Source organism: Pinus tabuliformis, chromosome 4_2 (assembly GCF_031772625.1).
Source record: "Pinus tabuliformis cultivar Carrire ecotype Pingquan chromosome 4_2, CPIR1, whole genome shotgun sequence".
NCBI lineage: Eukaryota > Viridiplantae > Streptophyta > Pinopsida > Pinales > Pinaceae > Pinus > Pinus tabuliformis.
Window position 1 is genome coordinate 822,071,463 of NC_142304.1, and position 19,463 is coordinate 822,090,925.

Below are 19,463 nucleotides of genomic sequence, written 5' to 3' on the forward strand. Positions count from 1 at the left end.
ATTAAACTCACGGAGAATCCAGTATTTCATGACAGGTCAAAGCATATCGGGATCAGATATCATTTCATCAGAGACTATGTTCAGAAGGGAGTTGTGAAGCTTGAGTATATTTCCACTGATGAGCAGGTTCCAGATATCCTTACCAAAGCCTTACCACGGGGCAAGCATGTCTACTTCAGAGACAAGATGGGTGTGGTGAGGAACACCTTCCTCGGTAAGAGGGAGTGTTGAAATTTGGTACCGGAGGACAGGTGGTTCCCCTAGGCTTTGATCTTTGGCCTAGGGAAAAGTGTCCAAAAGAATTTAATTTTTCTCCTAAAGTGACTTTATAATTTTATAAAGTTAAATCTAATTTAAAAGTGACTTTAAGTGATAAAGTTATTAAGTCTAATTTTAAAGTGACTTTTATAAAGTCAATGAAAAATTAGAAAGGAAAAGTGACTTTGGAAATAAATGACTAAGTGGGTCTTTATTAAAGTGGGGTGAATTAAAAAATAGAAAGTGAGATTTAAATGAGCATTTAATCTCAACCATTGATCTAAATCTATTTCAGCCATTGGATTTAGAGATCACCCAAAAGTCACTTGGAGTTGTATTAAAGGAGGAAAAGGAGGAAAAGGTCATTAATTCTTTCATGAGCAGATTGGGAGAAGGAGAGCAAGAGAGCAAGAGAGATTTCTGAGCAGGGAGGAGAAGGAGACAGCAGCTTGGCACACATTCCAAGGCAGCAGTTGAGCAGATTTGTACAGCTGATTCAGCACATAGTGAAAGGCAGATTTTTGCACAAAAATCGAGGAGCAGTTTGCTGATTTTTCTGCACACAAAACGGAGGTCGTACAACATTTATTGTTGTCTTGTTTGCTGTAATTTCCAAATTGCTGTGAGGCACGGGAAAGGAGATAAGTTGTAAATTTGCTTGCTGATTTTTTGCTGAATAATTCTCACTGTAAAAAGACAATTTTCAGAAATAAAGAAGAGCTCTCAAACTGGTTTTCCCCAAGAGTTGTAGGGGGTTTTTCCAGGGTCAAGTTGACCAAAAATATCAGTGTTTTAATGTGTTTTAATGGCTGTTTTTGATTGCTGATTTTTAATTCTGCAATTTCCAGCATTCTGAAAATTTTTCAGAATTTGTGTTTTCAACAATATTTATTTTTTTTCAGTCTGTTAAATGTATGGTTATGGGAATGGGCATTTAACTACATGGGAGAAATAAGGAGAAACTGAAAACCGGGGTGGGAAAACAGAAATTTTTACACGACTTTGCCTCTAGAGGTTACTGCGCTGCCCAAGCATCAGTGTCTCTGTGGCTCTTCTACTTCTCTACAATTGTACTCACCGGAACTGGAATCCTTCCTCCGGCTTCATTGTCTCTTCCCCTCTCTCACTACTTCTATCTCACTAGCTCTCTCTCCAGCAAGTGACTACTACTACTCTGAAAATCGATCTACTCATGAAATCGAACCTCTCAAATGTCTTCTCCATCACCACATCGATCTCTTCTTATAATCCATTGTTGGAGCACCAATGGCCAAGATTAAAACATAATTTATCGCTAGGATAATCTCTGGATCGATTCGTGTGAGTTTCTAGATCATTCACGCCTTGACTTAATTAATATTGATTAATTAACCATATTCCCTAAGTTTAGACTTAGGAAATATTTAAAAATTGGTTAATAATCTAATTGAGACACTTCTAGGCAGAATTTGCAGAAACGATTTCTGGGTTTCGGATATCTCATTTATTCTAGCCTCTCCACAAATTTCATTCCGAGAACACATCCGATGCTACAAAAACTAACAAAGGGTTCCGTTGAAACTTCACCTTCCCCTTTGCCCTTTCCTATGGTTCATCATCTTGAGTCTTCATCAAGTGATTCCCTCACCCCTTGTCATATGATCTCAAGTGGCCGTGCTCCGTTTCCTCCTTCCGAGTATAGTGTCAAGGAAGAGCCCCTCATTGCTTATACTTTACCTCCTTGGACACACCCTTGGGGTTTTGATCACTCCATGACCTCCCCTCTCCAATGTGACCATCACCTCGAGCAACCTAGTTGTTTTACTCCTTATTTCCCTCTTTCGTTCCCCTCTTGTCACAACCTTGTGGCATCTACAAAGCATAATATTATGAGCAATGATTATAATAAAATTTTCTTAATGATAATCATTCACTCCACCATTGTGTACCTAAAGGGAAGGACCTGCATCTCTAAATTGACACATGTTCCTTCTCTTAGGGATACATCTTACCACACATGGAAACTATATTTTCCCACCTCCCACCTTGCATCATCCTCCATGTGTTTGGGTTTGCATTCGCTTTGGGATTTTCTCCATGAGTAATCATATAGGCAGGCACATTTATATTGATTTGATGATATGTTGGTTGCATTGGCTTTTTTATTCCACATGATATTGGCTTCGTCGTATCCATGATAGGGTAGGATGCATTTCATTCTCGTTTTCTCATTAGAACCAACATCATATGATATTTCTCATGATATATTAGTTGCATTTGATTTAAAACTGCATTTGAAAGTTTACTTCTATGAGTCGATTTTATAGGTCTAATCTAAGCATGTGTGATCATGAGACGTCGTGAAAGCATGTTGCCTCGTGTTTTTCATCTATTATATGTGCAGGTAAAAGGTTTACAATAACCAAGATATTGTTGGAGTTCTCGTGACCTCCCATTCGAGTAGCTTCATCTACTTTTTGAGAGATCACGTCCTAGTTGGAGCTAGATGTTACCCACCATTTTGTGGGTGACATCCCTAGGAGAAATTTTTTTCCGAGATGGTCCCTATTCGACAGCCAACAGCCCCTTGCAACCACCAACTAGCTCGTTGTGCCACTTCTCCACCACCTGAGCTAGCCATGTGGTCCCTCACCCATTTGTCATGATCGTATGTTTGAAGGTGGACCTCCTAAACCTAAAGGTATGCCTTGTCATTTGGTAATTAATTACTGTAGTTTGCTTATCATGGATACTTCTAGGCATAGATTAATGGGGGGATTCAGCAAAAAGACTGGGCTAGGTCTGTGCTCTTGTCCCATAGACCTCTTTTTGGATGTTAACTTTGGACCCTAGTCTCGTGGGATCTCTTTTACTGACCTTTTGGCTTTAGGGATGGTACTACGTGGGAAACCCTGATTTGGTTGCATGGTCCTGCTCCCTCATCCACATATAACACTCCCCTTCCACTCATTATAAACCCATTCATCATTTCTCCCTCCTGGGTCCACATAAGGTTAGCCTTCCCCCTCCCCTTGCCCACACCTTGGGTCAGGCTTGGAATGTTGTCCCAGAGGTTGATGCAGTTGAAACAAAAAGTAAAAGCATAATTGACCACATTCAACAAGAAAATCAATCCAGGAGGAGTATGAGACTCTAGTGTGCAAGATCGGGCAAGATTCGTGGGAGGAGCAGCAAGAGGTCTAGATCTAGCCATGAAGGGTTGATCAATAGATCATATCTAGTTGCTATATATTCTTCACATGGATGAATACCTTTGCTACAGGTGCCCACAGTATTCAGTTGCAGGAGGATCAATGTTCAGTAAGCACAGTCAGATCTTGAGGGATAGTGTAGAGCTAGTTGCAGTTAGATACTAAAGAGGCGCAGAGACAATTGGATGCAATTGGATACTCAGTAGACAAAACAGAGCTAGTTGCAGTCGGAGACTTGAGGGATAATTGCAAGGACACTGTAGATCTATGGAGATCGAGTTTGCAGTTGCAGTTGCAGGAAATTCATGTTTATCAGTGGCAATGCGAATTATCCAGTTGCAAGTAGCAGGTATAGTTCTAGCTGGAGTGGGACTCCATGAGAGAGTTTCCATCTAGAAGAAATAGTCGTGATACATGAGTTTAGTTTTAGCAAGATGCAGTCATATGACAGTTGCATGGCTAGTTGTAGTCAATACACGTGAGATAGTTGCAGAGCTAGTTGTAGTGACATAGGCAATGTGAATTGCCCAGTTGCAGTGTGTAAGTGAAATTCTAGCCATAGAGATTTCAATGTGGGAGATCGAAACTCAGAGGGATTAACCCTATAAAAGCTTAATGCTTCAGGATCTGAGGAGATCAGAATCACTATTGGAGTAGTTGTAGAACTAGAAACAGAGCAATGGCAGCAACAATGTGAAATAGATCAGAGTATGTGCGATGGTTTGTGGATAGTGATCGCTAGAATGACATCTTCACAGTGATTTCTAGTAGCAGGGAGTCAGGGAGTTAGATAAGTTGAGATGGGAAGAAAGGAGGTGAAATAGATGTCAAACATCAGCAGTGTGATCTATCCTGCTACAAGTTATAGTGGGGAGATGATGGAGAGAGAGAACACCTTCCTCACTAAGAGGGAGTGTTGGAATTTTGGTAGCATCGAATAGGTCTTCTAGTCTCGATTTGCGTCTAAGAGGCTAAGGAACACAAAATCTCCAAAACTCAAAAATAATTCGGGACAAAACACCTAGATACCACTCAATTAAGTTAATCAATCAATAATTAAAAAACTCCTAAGCCAATAATTTGAAAATTCCTAAGTCTAACTTAGGAAAATTGATTAATTAAAGGGAATTAATTGAGGAGATTGACTTATGCTCTAGAGACTTCCAGAAAGTGACTTGGATCAGCTCTAAGATGATCTTAGCTATCAATGACGATTAGATCTTGGCCATTGATGCTCCAGCGAGAGATTATAAGAGCAAGTCAATGGGATGGAGAAAGACACAAGAGAGAAAGTGAGTTAGCCAAGGTAGTGCAAGTTTCCCAATGCGCAGTATTCAGGGAGGGAAGAATTTGAGCCAGAGAGTAACAGGGGTTGCAGCAAGGAGAGAGAAATTCTTTAGTGGTTTTCCAATTTCTAGCATAAGGGAAGGGAGGCTGAATTACCCAACAGAGAGGTAGAGTTCTGCAGTGCGAGTTTCCTAGAGAGGTTCAATTTAGTTGCTAGCGCCTGGATCAAGCACCAGGAGGCCTAGGGAACTGTTCTAGAGGCAGACACAGGCAAGATGTCTCACCTAGAAGGGTTTCCAGGGCAGATCAATTTATCAGGGGGCAATAGTGTGTACTCCCAGTTTGGCAGTGTGAATTGCCAAGGAAGTGTGAGTTGCCCAGGGAGAGACAAATTGAGTTGGATTGAGGGAAAATAATTTTCCCAGTTAAGATATAATTTTTGGAGTTGAGCCAGGGAGGCCAACAGTTGTAATTCTCTCTTTTATTGCATAATAAAATAAACCCTCATGTTGCATCGATTTTTCCTTCGATGTTTTTCCAAGGACCTTTAGTCCAAAATAATTGTCGATTTTTATGTTTGTGCATCTATTTCTTACTTCCTAATTTTACTTCCGCAAAATATTTATTTTGTGAAGAATTACAGTGTGATTTATTCGTTAATTGTCGTAAACAATTAAACTGCGAGTCAGTTAGGAAGATAAATTTCAGTCGCTGCAATTTTAAGGAAATTTCACAATGGATGTTCAATCCCTACATGTTGGTTTTTCCTAGTAACTCAAATCATGTCTATGTATAATCACGATCATAAACACATTGAAATACACAACTTCAAGCACTTTGCATAGCGGAAATGTAACAATAGTGAACCAACAAAGTACACAAAAATATAAGTGACCCAAAACTTGTTTTTGTTAGTCCTCCAATAAAACAAACATAGGGATCTCGTACCAAGGATCATGGCCCTTACAAAGCCCTAATACAAGACAACTAGGGCTTGAGGTCAACTTCTTTTGACCCTCAATCTGCCCAAAAGACCAAGAAGAAAACTTTACTTACTTGTTGAGGATGCCCTTACACAACGGTCCTTTCAGTCAACTTTATCTTGACACTTGGCAGGTTCTTTGCCTCCTTTACTCAATGAAATTGTTTCATTAATATCTCTACATATCAGTTGCTCACAATGATCTTTGTCCTTCAAGAAACACTGCATATATCAGACCTAATTTGCTCAATATCTCACAGTGAATTTGATCCTTGAAGGTCACTGCACAATCAGTGGTTCAACTCACAATTCATGAACAAACTTCAGTAGTCACACTCAACAATCATTCTACTTCAACACATCATCCCTCAACCTATCCCACTACCTAAACTTCTTCGTTGCCCGTGGTCCAAGTCTGAGACTAATTCGGCCTACCCACAACACACCAACGCAACTCCTGAGGCCTTGCATCCCTCCACAATAGATTAGACAGATGCTTGTTAGACCTCTTTCCAGGGCTCGGCCCTCTCCTTTGTACACAGAACAGAAACAAACTTCAAGCAAAGAATTTGGGTGGCTCCTTTCCTCCTTGTTTAGGCTTGGATAGTGCCCTTTTAGGGCACATAACATATAGAGATTTCATCCTTCTTCCGGAGCAAACTCAGCCTTCCTACCAACACACGAAAAACCATAAACTTGCTCATTTTCCTCCTGTTGTCTCCCAAATTGTACAGGGACTGCGACAACCGCTTAGGGCAATTGTGGTGCCTATCACTCTGATACCCACCCACTCCGTTCTAGCTGTCTCTCAATAGCAAGCTATGGAGGGTAGTCCCTATGAGATGAGATGAAAGAAAACAAGTTGGAAACCAACTCGTTTGGGCGACATGGATCAGTGGCCTAGTTACTTGGTTAAATTTAGCAAGATTAATGATTAAATTAGATTTTAAGTATGAGACCAATGCCTTGATGGAGTCACAATTCTTGCTTATGATAAATCAAAAACCAAGTGACCGGATGGACACTCGTTTCTTAAATGATTAACTAACCTATATGATATGCAAGTCCTAGGACCTATGTGAGGTGTAGTGATCTTGGTTGATTTTAATTATATGCCTAATCTAAGTATGACCTTCTCTTAACTATTTTGAAGTTGGGCTCCAAGGTAGGTTGTGGGAAGGAGGCCAACAGGAAGCAGGCTAGGGCCTGATTAACAATACCTTCTGTTGCACTTCTATCGCTCGATGCCTCCAGTGCTGCAGAGACTGTGGCTCTAACGACTGCAAGGTCACCATGTTAATCACCAAAGAGTTGCCAAGCCCCTCAAGCTAGGTGAGAATGGTTGCCCTATATTTCTATCAACCTAGCTTATGCTAGGAGGTAAGTTTTAATGCAAGATAGATCTAGGATGCTTAATGCAACGATGAAAATGAATATTATCTTGAGTTAAGATTGTTTGTATTACTTAAGTACTTAGTGTAAATTATCTTAAAGCAAGAGTACGTAAAAATATTGAGATAACAATATTAAACAAGATAAATGCTAATAGATACAAGTGCAAACTTCAACTAGATTAATCTATGAGATGCTTGACCAGTTCAAAGAAAACTAAAGCACTTATCCAATAATGATTATCCAATATTTCAACAATGTTCAGTACCACTTAGGATAAACCAAATACTGCTTTTAAGATAACCAATGAAAAATTTAGATGCCAAGTATTTAGTTCAATGATTCAATTATATGCCAAACACAATGATGTCAATTAAATTAGAGCTTTTAGAGCTTAAGTGTAGGAGTGATTTAGGTGACATTCATAAAATTTTGCAATCTTAGAACAAGGCATACGAATGTTAGATCTTTAATAATCAAATCAGCAGTAGCACTTTAGAAAATTTCAGCACTTATTAGTGTTGTGACAGCAGTGGAAAAGTAACTCTAGATTATAAAATTTGCCCAACCCGTGAAGCATAAAACTTTCCAATGACCAGCGAATGTAAATCTAAGAGTTTAGCTTACTTTATGATGATGTATTTAGCAATATTTCAGCATCCAAAAATTCCAATTTAATTTGTCCTTGAATTAAATTATGAATTAAATTGTAATTCTTTTCTCATAGCAACTTGTAATAGTTAACTAAGTTAAGTTGGCATAGTTAACTTAGGAATTTTTTATCTGGAGTCATGTAAGTGTGATCCCTAAGTTTTAGGGGTCCAGATTGAGTTCATTGGAGGTGTAATTAGATAACTCAATTTCACTGAGTTATAGTCAGTTAAACTAGTTCTAACTGTTAGAGGAACTAGTAGAGGTCTAGTAGTGAGTTGGTGCATTGGTGCATCCTCAGTGCTACTCCAACTAACTGAAGATTCACTCATAAATAACTCATGCATCTCAGTGCAGAGGAAGACCTAGTTGAGACTAGAGTGTAGAGACAGTGCACTATCAGTGGTATAATTTTCCGAGTTGTACAGATGGTGCATGCAATCAATTAAGGACCTATGTTTGGATTGCATAGTTATGAAATGAGGATTTCCTTTTAAATACGGCTTCTCTCAGGAAATGTGCAAGGAATTAAAAGCTTAAAGGCTAGGAATTTGGCTAAGTATTGACCAAAGGAAGTCATCAGGCAAAGGATAGGAAATACTTGTGCAGGTTGAGCTCAAGGTTGAGCAAAGCATATTGTATTCATCCAAATTATTTGACCAGGAATGGTGCAAGGAAATAGGGGCTTGGAGAGCAACAGAATAGGCTAAGGTTTGGCTTGAGCTAGCTTGTGAGCAAAGAGTTGATTATACTTGTGTAGGAATTGTTCTAGTGAGAACAAGCTTTGTATTTTCACTCAGATTTCTGATTAATGCAATATAGATATTAGGGATTTTGAACTGTGGCTTTCCACGGACAAATATTGTGTTATGTGCCATTGATTATCTTCCTCTTGTCGATTATTGTTTTCATCGATCTATTGGTTTCCATTGTTTGAGAATAGAGTAGATTCTTGTCTTGTGTTTTAGGAAATTACATGAACAGTTGAATCTACAGGAAAATCTACATTCAAATTTGATCTAGTTATTATAGCAGTAAACAAACTATAGATTAGCAAGCTAATGAGGCTAAGAACAGTGCCAAAATTGCCTAAAACTACGAAAATTTACCGAAAACTGAAAATTTCAAGTTTTAGACCCTTATTAAGTCTATACTTCAGAAATTTCAGATCTGAAAACTGTAGTTATGTAGTAAATTACAGCAAGCATAAAAATAGATCTAGGCTAGATCTAAGGTGGCCAAATTGCCAAAATTCATGAAAATGAAAATTTTGCAAATTTTAAACAATTTTGACCATGTAGCATGTGATTTTAAGGCTTAATTGTTGTTAACTGTTGTAATAAAACATAGATAAAACTAGGGTTTATATGTCAAAGCCTTGTAGAAACACTTGGTCAAGTGACCCAAAAGAAAAATTAGGAAGAAGCCACCTGAAAATAGAAACTTTCAGCCCCAAAACCTGCAAAACCACCAAGTGTTTTAGTCTAGAAAAATCAGCGAAGAATCTAGGGTAGGCTAAGGCCAAGGAGGGCCAACACCAAGCCCAATAGGGCTAACGTTGGGCTGGAAAGTGCCAAGGAGGGTCAGCACTGGAAGGAAGCGGCCTTATAAGGCCTAACGACTAAGGGAGAGGCCCTAAAAGAATTGTCGTGGGCCCACAAGGGCCACGACCTAGGGTGAGAAGGAGGTCAAGGGCCTTAGGAGGGGCCCTAACGCCTACAACGTAAGGCCTAGAAGGGTAGTCACAAGCCCTTAGAGGGTTGCGGCTAAGGGAAGAGAGGGACGGAGGAGGGGTCGAGGAAGGAAGGAGGGTCGAGAGGAGAAGAGGCTTGCGACAGGCCTAGGAAGAGAGGTCGTAGACCCTAGGCTCACAGCTAGCCTTAGAAAGGCTAGAAACCTTGACGCAGAGGGCCAGCGGAGGGACGTTGAGGGTTTGGAGGGGAAAGCCAAGGCTAGAAGCCCTAAAACCCTTGCTCAAAAAAAATTAATGCTTCAACTCTTCAGTTTTCTGAAAATTCTTCCCTGGGTAGCCCTGCAAATTTTCCAAGAGACTAGATCTTACCCTCAAGGGCCTAGATCTAGCTCTTCTTCCACTTGATTTCTTGATCCAACCTGCAAAAATGGAAAATACAACACCCAAACCCCAAATATATACAAAAATACTTAAAATCCCAAGACCCAAGTTAGAAAAAATAATTTACAAATTATATCTACGAAAGTATTGACAAAATCTACAAATATACAAGGGTTTGAAAATTTTGAATTTTGAGAAAAAAATTTTTTTATGGAGTTTTCTTTTTCTTTGAAGAATGGCTAAAATTACTTTAGAAACTCCAATGTCTACTATAGCCTTAGCAAAGATTCAATCCACCATATAAATATTTGGAATCCAAGCAACAATGATTCTTGCCCAAGTTTGTGAACTTGGAGACCAAGGACTGAAGTACCTACAAGCATTATGAATTTATCTCAAAAATAATTTGATAGATCACATGGAGAATCAAACCACCTAAGATTAGCCCAAAACTATCAATAGTATGATTTTATCTCCATCTAATAATAAAAACAAATCTTACCAATATTCAGCACAACATAAAGATGTCTATAGTCAGCACATACCACAAATCAATAAGCAAGAACACCTTGAATTGCACACCAAAGTCCTTATTATGATTGAAAAAATCGTTCCCAACAGGACAATAGTTACAAAGTTACTTTAGCAACAATTTTCTAGCCAGAGATCAAGATGTTAGAGACTCAATGACTCTCTAATTTATAGATTTATCCTCCAAGTGGAAAACTAACAGCTAGTTTCTTTGATCCTTGTCAAAATAATCTTGGTCGTTGATAAACACTTCGAGATATTTTAATTTTAGCCCTTGATTTTTTATTTTTGAGGAATTTGCAAATTTATCTTTTAATTTCATTTTTATTAGCTCAAAATTAATTATTTTGAGCTAATTTCCTCAAACATTTGACTTTGACTTAACCACCAAGGTCCAAGGGTCCAAATTTTTTTGAAATATACAATATTCCTTTGGTGGAGAACCTTTAAAAATTGATTCCTTTAAGACCCACAAATTTTTCCACTTGGAGAATTAATTTTCCTAAGAATACTTAATTTTGACTCTATTAATTTATTTTCTGGCTTAGAATTTAATTTTATTTTGCCAGAAAAATTAATTCCTTTACACAGGAGGGGATTTAATTATTTTTCCACCCTCTAATACATAAGATTTTACATTTACAACCCTCAAAGGGGGAATACACATTTGGCTTAGACCCTCAAGACACATAACCCATCTGCAACACAATATGATCTAGTAGACCAAATGATTTGTAATAAAATAATTAAGCCAACTAGCTTAAATTATTCCCAAATCACTTTTACATCAAACTCGACTAAAAACACTAAGACTCACCTAAGATTTCAACAATAAATTTCACCCTAGCTTTGGGGTTTAAGTTGGAGGGAAAAAACTCTTTTGATTAGCCGTGTCTAGAAACACAGGTAATCAGCGAGGTTAAAAAACCTCCTAGGATGAAATTCGTCATCAAAATCATAGATTTACCTAGGTTGTTACATATACTCAAGGTCTTACTAGGATCATTTACATTACATAACTTGCAGAATGGGTTTACAATGACATGTAGATTGTTGATAGATGACTTGATCTTGTTGAAAAAATTTGGTACTTCTGCTTCCTTGGAACTTTGACAAAATGTGTGCAACACCTCCATGCGGCTCCTTCTAAGTTTTTGCATCTTCTTTCTAGGGAAAATGTAGACATAAAAATGAGTTTCTATGTTGTTTTGAGACCTCTCCTTTGGTCTCCTATATTTATACTTTTCCATAGTTGCCTTAGGTGTCCCCTTTAGTCCATCAAAGGTGCCCTCTTACAACAAATCTCCAAACCTAACTCTCAAAACTTGTGAACTCTCACTTGAACTCGAATCCCTCTGAGTCTCAGGAACATGCTTCTTCCCTTGATCTATCCACTTGCCCATCAGCCTGTATAGACCACTCTCCCTAACTCCAATGACTGCGCCAACAGAGTTAGAGCCTTTGGGCCTGAGTATTGCCTTCCCATCCCGAAATATCACCTCAAACCCTTCGCCTCAATCATTGAGACAGATGATTTACTGCACTTGACCTCTGGTACCCATAGTACATCTTGAACTCGTAGCAACCTACCTAACTCCATCCTGAATGGCACCATGCCTGACCCTCTAACAATCTTCTAATTCTTTTCGCCGACCTCTGCGTGCAATTTCGAATCCCATTCAATTAGAGTCTCAAGAACTTCTTGTGATCCTGTCATATGCTTCAATGCTTCACTATCAATGAAACCATGCACCCTCATCAATGGTGCCCTCGAAGAAATGAGAAACCAAAGCAAAGTCATCCTCGAACCTTCTTGAGAAATCATCCTACTCAACTGAAGATGTAGCAACCATTGCTATCTCCTTTTTCTCATTATCTCCCTTCTTCTAATGTGGACACTTACTTGCATAGTGACCATGCTCACCACATGTGTAACATTTCACCTTACTCAAGTCCTCCTTTGTTTTGCCCTTTATCTTTCTTGCAAGAGCCATGTTCTCTCCATCAGACTTCTTATGAAGATCCTCATCCTGTAGTTCCTCTTGGATGTTGTCCCATAACTTATTCCAATTTGGCAACTTATCTCGAGCAACAATCCCTTTGATAAATGGCTTCCATTCCTCGGTGAAGCCCTTTAAAGCAGTCCTCACTAACTCAGAATCTGGAATGTTATCTCCAATGGCAGCTAGCTCATCATGAACTTGAGAAATCCTCATCAGATACAGAGCCACACCCTTGCCATCCAACATCTTGGTGTTCTTGAGCTTCTCTCTCAACACCAACAACCAATTTTGAAGAGCCTTCCACATCTCATGTCAGTGTTCTTCCCAGTTAGATGAGGTATCAAGTGATCCTTGACACCATCTAGGATGATGAGCTTAGCCTTCGCATCCAACTCTTCATATACTTCCAACTCCTTGGGATTTGTTGGTTTTTGAATCTCCTTGTCAGCGAATTGCCATATCTTGTTCACCAGCAAGACCAGCCTAATCCTGTCCTTCTAAGGACTATAGTGGGGAAACCCATCCAACCTATCCTCATATCTCAGACTAGTAACCAATTTGGCCATCTTGTTAGTCATTCAACAACAAGGCAACCAATTCCCTCTTGAGTTGTTCACTGTGCACATTCTGATTCAATTGTCCTTTCAATGTAGTTCTGCTACCATGTTGGTTTTTCCTAGTATATCAAATCAGGTCTATATCTAATCATGATCATAAACACACTGAAATACACAACTTCAAGCACTTTGCATAGCAGAAATGTAACAACATTGAATCAACAAAGTACAAAAAAATATAAGTGACCCAAAACTTGTTTTTATTAGTCCAATAAAACAAGCATAGGGCTCCCGTACCAGGGATCAAGACCCTTACAAAACCCTAATAAAGACAACTAGGACTTGAGGTCAACTTCTTTTGACCCTCAATTTACCCAAAAGGCCAAGAACAAAACTTTACTTGTTGAAAATGTCCTTACACAGCAGTCCTTTCAGTCTACTTTGTCTTGACACTTGGTGGGTCCTTTACCCCCTTTACTCACAAAGAAATTGCTTCATCAAGATATTTGCATATCAGCTGCTCACAATGCTCTTTGTCCTTCAAGAAAGCATATATCAACCCTCATCTACTCAGCTTCTCACAATGCATTTGATCCTTTAAGGTCACTGCGCTATCAACCCTCCAACCAATTGTTCAATCTACAATTCACGAAGAGACTTCAGGAGACACACTCAGCAATCATTCTACTTCAACACATCAACCCTCAACTTGTCCCACTACCTTCTTCTCTACCTGAACTTCTTTGTTGCCCTTGTTCCAAGTCTAAGGCTAATTTGGCCTCTCCTAGGGCTCAGCCTACCCACAGCACACCAGCACGCCTCCTGAAGCCTTGCAGCCCTCCACAGCAGACTAGACAAATGCTTGTTAGGCCTCTTTCTAGTGCTCGACCCTCTCCTCTGTACACAGAACAGAAGCAGACTTCAAGCAAAGAATTTTGGTGGTTCCTTTCCTCCTTGTTTAGGCCTGTACAAAACCCTTTTAGGGCACAGAACATGCACAGAGATTTCGTCCTTCTTCCTGGGCAGACTCAGCCTTCCTACCAACACAAGACAGACGATAAACTTACTCCTTTTCCTCCCTGCAGCTCCTTCTGAGTTCTGCGTCTTCCTTCTAGTGAAAATGTAGACATAAGAATGATTTGCTATGTTATGTTGAGACCTCTCCTTTGGTCTCCTATATTTATACTTTTCCATAGTTGCCTTAGGTGCCCCCTTTAGTCCATCAAAAGTGCCCTCTTACAACAAATAGAATAAGCAATCATTATCTTTGGGTCTTTAGCCCACAACATTGGTTCCAAAGCCCACAGCTTGGTAGTTTGCCCACGAAGGTTACCCCAGTGTTGGTGGTGTTGAATCTGTTGATTGTTGAACTCCTTTGTCATGGCCTTAGCAAAAATGTACCCTTCACTCTAGTCAAAATGATTGATCAGGGATGTTAAGCTTTCTCTACCATATTATAAGGCTTGGATTAGGTTGTTTGATCGAAATTGGGGTAATGTTGACTAATAATTCTAGAGAATCAAAGCAGAGGCAAAGGCTAGACAAGAGGATAGGAATCTAGATTCTAGATGGTTGAGGCATCTAGATGATTGGTGCTCGAATAATTAATCGTTGATGTACAATGGATGTCATATCTATCTTGATTTATGTACAAATATGCATGTTTTCATATCTTCTACAACTAATTTGGTATTTTGGATGTTTTATATATGTGTGTGTGTGTGTCTCGCTTCCAAAAAAACATCCTTGCTTCATGCAACATTAGCTAGGCTTAAATATTGTCAATTGTGCTCATTATCTGACCTCTTGGATTGCTGGTTCTTTCTTCTGAAGCAGAGTTTTTTAATATTATATCTGAAATCCATCAAATAAAGATCTATAGAAAAAGATCTAATAAGCTCAAATACTTCAAGAGCAATTTGTGGTTCATCAACTCACATCTTTCACTTTTGTTTAGCTCTCATTCACCTCATGTTAATTGATGGTTTACATTTATGTTTTGGTCATTTAATTCACATCTAAATTGCACTTGGATGTATTTGCTTCACACAGATTTAATAACCTATAACACTCTTTAAAGGTGAAATGACATTTTGTTGTGCTAGATACCATTTAAATTCATCATACGGTTTATGGTATTGCACTTTGGAATAGTTGCAAGTTATGAGTTGAATGAAAATCTGGAATTTTTATTGATGAGGTATTGAAAAGCTGTTCGTAAATTATTTACATTCTCTTATGCTCAAAGTTTCTCTCTCATGGTTGGAACATCAAGTACTGGGCGTCAGATGCCTTGATAAAATCTAAATCATTTCTTTAAGGGAAAATAAGTAACAAATCTGATTCATTTTCTCTTTTGCTTCATATTAACTAGGAATCAATTAGTTAACTTCGGATAGATCTCAATAACTTAATGGAACACACTTTCAAGTGAATTTTTCAGATTTTGGTTTTCATGATATATGATGTCAATCCTGGGATGAAATAAACTCATTGTGGAGTTATTTGATAAAGATCGATCTGAAATTTACATTGTTGCAAGTTTTCTCTCTTGTGGATGATATCCTTCTTTTCATGGTAAATGGTTTACTAAATTTGCTTATATCTCTTCATGCATCCTCTTAATAACAATAAAAATTCTGGAAATTTCAGCATCGAGAACATTTTTTGTGGCAAGTTCTCTTTTGGTAAATTGAATCTAGCATTTAAACATCATTCAACAATTTGGCTAGCATAAAAGTTCCATTAAATTTATCACATAGCACATTAAATTTCCAGCATTCAACAGTTGGATGAATTCAAACTGATTCACATCGTGTTGATATATCTAACAATCACACTTTTGTTTGAAAATTGAGCGTTGCAAAGTGTTGCTAACATAAATCTTGATTTCATTACTCATTGTGAACACATTTGTGATATTGTATTTCCAACTCCTGAGATTTGATCTAAAAATCAATTTGCATGGTTTTATTCACTTTATTCATGAATGCAAATGGCATTGCGTTAATCACACAATCAGAGTAATCAACTAAGCTAGACTATCTCTTCCACATTACAATTATTAGGCTTGCTTGACCATTTAGGGATACCCCCGTTGACTGGGAGTTTCCTTAATCAAAAGTGAGAAAGGCAAAGCTATTAAGATAACAGTGGATAGCTTGCATGGTAATTGCCTTAGGTTCTCACAACTTTTGCTTGGGACTCTCACATTTTTGGGTTGACAGATTGTGTGGTAACAGGCACTCTTAAATTTAAATGGTTAATATAGCAAGAATGAATTGTCCATTTTATTTTTCATATCCCATGTTGATGCCTTATCACTGGCATTCTGTTTTATTGTTGATACCTTAGTTCATGATTTGAGAAAAAATAGAAAATGAATGCAACGCTGACCTGATGTTCTTTTTCTACCTAAATTAAATATTTATGATGAAATTAGCTTTTGGACTTACATCCCAAGCCACTTGTAGACTCATTATCACCTGCTTGAATTTGAATGTTTGTCGTTCGTCTGAAAGCAACGGGTACCGTTTGAATCACATTTGAGAATCCTTTCCATCCTTTTTATCGTCCTATTTTGCTCTGAAACAGTAAGTTAATTGGTTTAGTATTTTTTGCTCATTTGCAATTGATTTTATTCTTAAGCATTTATCTAAGTAGACAGAATACCTGCATCCGGGTAAATGCAATATTTTAATACTGTGCTGTCTTGATTCCTGCAGAAAGGTTAGAGAAAGAACTGCATCAAGCATTGCCAAGCACAGTAGCGAAAGGACTTAAAGTGTTTTCTCCTCCATATGGATCTGAGTCCGCTTGGTTTGGAGCAAAGATTATCAGTAATGTATGCCAGTGTTACCGCTGTATCATGTGCATTTTTAACCTCTTGTACTGTGTGCACTTTTAACCTTAACAATTTCAACTTTCAAGCAACTTGCTATATTACTTTTCATATTCTTTCATTGCGTCTTATTTGAGTGCAATGAATGACACAGATGAGTACTTATCCCGAAGTATGGTGCATAAGAAAGAAACAGTTTCGACGATATGGCGTGAGTGCTATCCATACCATGACTCTTGATGAAAAATGAACTAGTCAGATGATCAGTGAGAGTATATATGACAGTTTCATGGCAGTGAATAAATCTGTGGCATTGAGAAGAAACTTTCAAGCCATTTTCCCTCTTGGAGTGGTTTCTACAATTTTAAAATTTTCTCTGTTATTGCATGGCGTCTAGCACTTGGGCTTGTATTTTAACAGGTTAACTGGCATATACTATTTATGAAAATACCATAGCTAGAGCTTTAGAGAGCAAGGAAGCTGCTGCTCTTGTATCACATCGAAGCAATGCATAAATTAACCATGTATATGCGATATAACTGCAAGAACAGAAACTTATATTGATAAATATGTATTATAAATTTCGAAAGATGAAAATACCCGAGGTTGAAAGAAAGAAAGGAGATGCTCTACTGTAGCTGCAAGAATAGATAAGTAAATTAACGGTGTATGGATAATGTAGCTGCAAGAATAGATAAGTAAATTAACGATGTATGGATGATGTAGCTGCAAGAATAAAGGATTCATTAGAAGCATAGATTTCCTTAGCTTGTACCGAAGTTACAGTGCCAGTCGTGCCAGTCGTTATAAGTTGTTTCCTTCTGATCAACTATATTTCATTTGGGAAAAGTACACAAAAACAATATAAGTTTCCATTATCTTTTAACTCTATTCACTAAATAGTCGGCTATTTTCTTTTTTAACGTGAGGGGACACGCTACAGTCATAGGGACGTGTAGAGTTTAGATGTTAGCTACGTAGTTGTTAGATGTATGTAAGATGGGTACGTGTAGAGTTTAGATGTTAGCTACGTAGTTGTTAGATGTATGTAAGATGGGTAGGAGTTAAATATGTAAATATTTTTTAAATATCAGGTTTATAAGTATACACATGTTACGTTATAGTATGTTATGTAACGTTTTTAATTGGTTAAATTACATATTTAATAATATTAATAATTAATATTTAATAATTAAAATAAAATTGAGATAAAATAGTAAATTTATTAGATGTTTTTGGGCTCTAGGTTTTATCAACTCATGGTTTTCCCTGTGGTATTCTTCTCTAATGTAACTTATTTAAAGGTTTTTTTTGCTAATGTGAAACATTTATTGCAATAAAAGCTTTTAGCTAGATCAAAATAAATCATAATTTCCACAACAAATATCATAACCATAAACAATTTTCATTTCCAATTCGGCAATGGAAACCTTTCAATAGAGGCACATTACACGAAAATTTTATAGCTTTGTGGATGCATGTCTTTTAGGCAAAACTTGGGAAAAACAGTGTTTCTCACGTTTTTACATAGCCTTCAAAGATTAGATTTTTCTAGGTTGTTATGTATGTTATTCATTTTATTTTATATGTTTGGAATTTTACTCTTGAGTGCGAAGAGAAAAGCAAAAAAATAAAATATGGTGCATGTAGTCTTACAATTTATTTAGAATTTTGTCCTATTAAAATTTATTGGAGTTACTCAGTTTAAATTGCGTCAACCATTAGTGTTAACCTCCACATGAAAATTCATTGGAATATGTATGTTAGATATTCATAACAACTTAGTTTGGATACAATTGTTATTAAATTTTGTTTAGAAGATTGAATGATAGCATCAAAAATAAAGTTAAACAAAGAATAGTTAACATTCTCAACTCTTGTTAGTTGTTGGCTGAAATGTTGATTTCAAGCTAAATACTCCTTAGAATGCTCTAAAAAGCTAGCTCTAAACTCCTCTCCCAAAACTCGAAAAGACCTAGAAATGGTTTGGGTTGAATCCAAATGATGAAGCCCTTCAAAATGGTGCAAATGGATCTCTGGTTGGTTATACGCCTTCTTGGGTTTTTGCCCTATATATCGCATTTCTGGAAAATTAGCTTCAACCTCTACGCACCAATCCCAACAAAACTTAGAAAGGGTTTGGCCCAATTTCGGTTGACTTGGATGACCCCAAAAAGTGTGAATGACTCTATCAAGTAGACTTTGTGCACTGTTGAAATGCTCTCCTCAAATCTGCTCCAAACAGTTGTTGAATAGCCATCCAAACTCTAAAAAAAATCCCTTCTAAAAATAGGCTCTCTCCAACCCAAATCTGATTCGAACTTAAACAGGAATGCAACAACTTACAGATATAATCATAAATGTAGAGATGCAGCAGAAAAACACTTCACTTTATTAATAGAAAAATATTGAACTATGCTTACAAACAGAATGGAAAGAAGATAGCTCGGGCGATGGTAGCTTATCTCTGAGAAGAGATGTGATGGCTACATGCCTCTGAACTGTGTTACAATGAAGCTCAAAAGCCTATTTAGTATTGAGAAACGATGGAAAACCCTAAACATCCAAAAACCTAACCCTAAGAGATGAAGCGCCAAAATTGTGGGCTTTGTTTGGGTAAATTGGTACATCAACTTCCCGAGGTCGTAACTTTGGCATACGATCTTTGTTTGGCTATCATATTACCTTGTTTCGAA

General features: G+C 37.7%; 1 protein-coding gene across 2 annotated transcripts in view; it reads left to right on the forward strand.

The window, feature by feature from the left end:
- Positions 1 to 17,530, forward strand: part of ARP8 (actin-related protein 8) — a 417,643-nt gene extending 400,113 nt beyond the window's left edge. Inside the window, exons 11-12 of one of the 2 annotated variants that reach the window (XM_089424245.1) lie at positions 16,652 to 16,796; positions 16,922 to 17,530. In XM_089424245.1, the coding sequence (XP_089280371.1) occupies positions 16,652 to 16,796; positions 16,922 to 16,925 (149 nt within the window). In that variant the 3' untranslated portion in view covers positions 16,926 to 17,530. The remainder of the gene's footprint in view (positions 1 to 16,651; positions 16,797 to 16,921) is intronic. The other variant, XM_089424244.1, reaches the window with a different exon arrangement.
- Positions 17,531 to 19,463: the final 1,933 nt, after the last annotated feature.